This window comes from Pterocles gutturalis, unplaced genomic scaffold (genome assembly GCF_000699245.1).
Source record: "Pterocles gutturalis isolate BGI_N339 unplaced genomic scaffold, ASM69924v1 scaffold13189, whole genome shotgun sequence".
NCBI classification, from domain to species: domain Eukaryota; kingdom Metazoa; phylum Chordata; class Aves; order Pterocliformes; family Pteroclidae; genus Pterocles; species Pterocles gutturalis.
Window position 1 is genome coordinate 8,049 of NW_010133361.1, and position 4,439 is coordinate 12,487.

At 56.7% G+C, this 4,439-nt stretch overlaps 1 protein-coding gene across 1 annotated transcript in view; it reads right to left on the reverse strand.

The window, feature by feature from the left end:
* Positions 1–3,687: 3,687 nt before the first annotated feature.
* The window catches only part of LOC104467433 (septin-9-like), a gene marked incomplete at its 5' end in the record, with an annotated part of 1,572 nt that continues 820 nt past the window's right edge, over positions 3,688–4,439 (reverse strand). Inside the window, 1 exon segment of the mRNA XM_010081206.1 lies at positions 3,688–3,745. Coding sequence (XP_010079508.1) covers positions 3,688–3,745 — 58 coding nt within the window.

Below are 4,439 nucleotides of genomic sequence, written 5' to 3' on the forward strand. Positions count from 1 at the left end.
TAATCTCTTTGTACAGCTGAATTGCAGCGCAGCTCGGGGAGCTGGAAATGATTACTCAGTGCGTCTCCGCTCAGCCCTGGCCTCTCCATCGCGGGGAGCATCGCTGTGTTAAGAGTTGTCCAAATCCCTCCAACCCCCAGCTCCAGCACGGCAGCCCAGCCCCACGCTCGGCGTCACCCGTGCAGGACAGCACAGAAGAAATGTCACCCCAAGGCTCGGGTGGCTTTGCTTCTCCATCCTGGGGTGTCCACAGCAGGACAGAGGCTTGAGGCTGGCTGGGGGGGCACTGGGCTGTGGCCCCCACCGTGGCTTCCCCAGCAATGGGTCCCTGGTTTTCTGATACGGCCTTTGCAAGGAGCTTAGTGGATCAGGAAGCTTTCTTATTTTTTTTTGGTATTTTAATTTTTTTTTTAATTTTAGCTCCACTCTAAGGGAGCCTCTAAAATAGCAAGTTCTAAAGAAAAAGCTTTCCACAGGGGTCCAAGGCTGGAAAAAAGAGTGAAAGAGTTGAATTGTTCCATTCTCCTGATGTCATCCTGCTTGTTCTGCAGCAAAACAGGAGGGGGGATGCTGCTGCTTTTCAAGAGGCGCCTGGCACCCTGCATGGCTGTCGCAAAGGGGGGCACCAGGCAGTGCTGGGACACAGACTCCAAAAAGCTGAAAGAGACGGTTCAGACCATTCTGCACATCCCCATGGTGGGACATGGCTACTGCAGAGGAAGGTCAAGTCCCTGGTTTAGATGGACATTCCCGTTACTCATTGTGCCTGCCTTGATTTACCTGAACAAGCTCCAGAGCATCCTTGCAAGAAAGGACCACAGAGGAGGAGAACTGTGGCCCCGGCAGTTGCCAGGAGCAGGCAAACGGGTGAGGGCAGGAGCAGGCAGCAGAGCCGTGGTGCAGAGCTTGCCTTGCTGGCAGCGTGCTGGCCCCGGGGACCCTGGGCAATGTGATCACAGCAGCTTGTGCAGAGAAAAAAGGATCATGAGATCAAACCGGCTTTCACTTCTCATCTGGGATTGCTTCTAAGCCATCACCTGAGGTCCCCGAACTGAGCTATCACCCCAAATACAAACAGGTTCAGATTTGGGGAGCGCAGAGACAGAGCATTAACTCGAAGTGGAAAAGGGAAAAATCCCAGAAACTTTTCTGGGACCAGCAATGTCTTCCTCCACCCCTGCTGACCTCAACCACCAGTGCATGGCAAGGCACGAAGAGTAACAGAAGAGCAAGATGTTCAACCACGCGTGCACAACACCAGTGTCAGCAACAAGAGGCACCGGTGGCAGGGGATGCTGTGGCACGAGGACACGGCAGGATCAGCCACGATGGACGCAACACAGCTCTTGCCGAGGATTCACCTGTCCTGTATCCAGCTCAGGAAGAGCCCTCAGGGCCCCTCCTTAGCGAAGGGCCGGCAGATGTCTCTGGATGAAGTATTGCTGCTCCCACAATGGTTCCCCTTTCATCTCTGGGGCAGCACCACTCACCCGTAGTGCAAAGGAGACCAGCGGGACTGTCCCCCTGCCCAGGGCCATGGGGGGCACCCCAGGCAAAGCCACTGCTCCCCAACCAGCCAGGGAGGAAGAAGAGGGTCAGAAGCAGGAGGTGATGGGTGCTGAGCAAGCCAGCACCCCACCGGCTGAAACACCAGCAAGGGTCAGTGCCTCGGGGCCGGAGTGAACCCTGCCCACGGCGGGAGCTCGGGAGAGGTTATCACCACCCACGGGCGGTCATATTCAGGTATGGTAAGATTTGGTTAGTCCTATGCAGTGAAAATAGACTCTTGCGGCATCCGAGGCTGCAGGTTCAGACACAGCACTTCCCTTCACCTTTTTTTTAATGTTTATTTTTAATTGTTTGTGCCTCTTTCTGCCCTTTGCGTGTTCTCCCCTTGCCTGCACCCACAGCACAGCCCTGCTCAGATTTCTCTGGGTGACTCCAACGATAGCAATCCACATCGCCCCGTCATCCCACCACATTTCCTTGTCCCAGCTGGGGAGCACCAGCCACCCTGGGGACACAAAGTCCAGCTTTGCCCAGGATGCTGACACAGTGGTACATCACCCCCGTGCTGTGCATCCATGTCCCATGTCCCTGTCACCAACGGCCCAACCCAACGTCAAACCCGCAGAAGAGCAGCCAATGCTCTCCACGGCAGGCAGGAGAGTGTGAGGACTCGGAGAGGGAGAACAGGGATGGGGAGGAATATTTTTTGCTCTTCTGCCCCATGAAGACACCTTCTGCCTTCCTCCCACCTTGAGAACCACGGCTCCGGAGCAGGCTCAGCCCCACCACCAGCCACGCCGCCCTAACGAAGTTCAGTGCTATAATTACTCCTTTCCTTTGTGGTTTGCTCTGAACTGCCAAGCTCTGGGCGATTGCCCTGCTCCTCCGACCGGCCTCTTCCTGCACAACACGCTCTCCTGCATACCTTCGGCAGCGGGACGAGGGGTTAAGGGCAAGGTGGCTGAGCTCCGGCAGCTGGGGGAAGGCAAGTCCCAGCACAGGGCTGAGGGCAGCTGGAGGCAGCTGCCTGCGTCCCCAGCTCAGCTGTTTGTGCTGGAGAGCCGCCAAGCAATGAGATCGAGGGGCGTCCAGCGCCACAGGAGCATCTCTGGGGCGCCCCAAACCCTGGGAGCAGCGAGAGGCAGCAGGATGTCACACCGCATGTGGCCTCTGCTGCAGGCATCAGGGACCCAACGTTCTCACTTGGGGGGTTGTGGTGGGGCCAGACAAGCTGATGGGGAGCATCGCCAACGTGCCTGCACCCATTCCCTTAAGTTCCCCATGCAGCCTTCCCCAAACTCCCCCATGTGCTTCCTTCAGCAACAAGGAGAGATGCCATCCACCCACCCAGCATCCCAGGGGGGTGGTGAAGGACCACGGGGAGGACTGCCCTGAAATGGGGTCCTGCACGAGAGCAGCCCAGGACAACCCTGCGTCATGGCGATGGAGGAGGATGGAGACGACCAGGAAGGGGACACAGGCTCTGGCAGCAACTCTGGGCTGCACATCCCTGCTGACACCAGGGGAGAAGGAGCCAGAGCCCTCCCTAATCCTTCTACTTTGTCTCCTGGCTCTTCTTGGAGGCGTTTAGACTGAAAGCCCCTTTTGTAGCAGTACCAAGGGCTGGCTCACTCTGCAAGGCAGACCCCAGACAGCTGGGCTCTGGGGTAAATCTCATCCCCAGCAGCTGTCCTGGGCTTCTGGAGCCCTTTTGGATGCAAAGAGCCTTTCCTCTCCCCTCCTCCCCAGGCAGCTGGGGGATTTGGCAGCTCAGATGGTCTTCTGCTCTTAAAGTGCCCAACCGTCCATGGTTCAGAGCTTGAGAATAAGCCCAGAGCAGCCTAAACCCAGCAGGATGAGACTGGGCACCCATCCACGGGAGAAGATGGGCCACCTGGGCACCACGCACACAGTGCCTGGGGACAGAGCCTGTGAGAGGTGCCCAGGCTGAACCCCATCACTGAGCTGGGTCTAAGAGCTCAGCCATGCCCAGCTGGAGTTGGACCAACCTTCTCTCTGCTGGAGGTTTGTCCACTCTTTAAAACCCAGACCAGAAAAGCCACACCTAAGCCACACACAACTCAAGCCTCATGGGTTTGATACCAGCCCCACCACTGACTCCTGATGTGATTTCAGACCACACACAAATGCCAGAACCCGGCCTCCCCACGGACCCCATTACTGCTCTGTGACCGCAGGGCTGAGCCCAGGGAGAGGCGATGGAGCAGGAGCAGGGGACCCCCATGGTGGGGCGAGACAAGGGCGCGTGGTCCAGCTCCAGGGCCAGGCACGGACCTCCCAGGTCCTGGCTTGGCCACCGGACGCCAACCCACAACCCCTGGGGAGAGGCACAGGGTGGGGTGGGGAGGTGGTGGCCTCCGACCCACCGCTGCACCCCTCGCAGGAAAGAGTTCGTGGGTGACGGGGAATGGAAAAATAATTAACAGGGCAGAAGAGAAAAAAAAAAATCTCTAAAAACGTTAGGGAGAACAAATGACGGCTTGCGGGGGAGGGAAGCTGGCTTTAATATGGGATTAATGGAAAACAAGATACAGCTAATATAAGCCAGGGCTCCAGTTTAATAGTGGCTCTGGTCCATGATGTTATTAGACTTTGGCTCCAAGGCCAAAAAAACCCTGACTCCTGCTAATGAAGAGGCGGTTTCTGCCCCGCCCCACAACCATGAGCAACAACACTGAACAACAAGCCACCATCACAACCACGCTCCCACAATTCCGCCTCTCCAGCACCTCGGGGGCTTTTCTAGATGCTGCTCAGGCCGCTGGGTGCACACGTGGGGCCCGAGCTGGCACAACTGTCATTTTCTGCTTTTGGCATTTTCTTTTTTATTCCCTTATAGACTCGACAGCATTTTTTTATTCAAACTGACAGTTCTTTCAACCAGGATAAACCCAAGGGTAACAGCCATG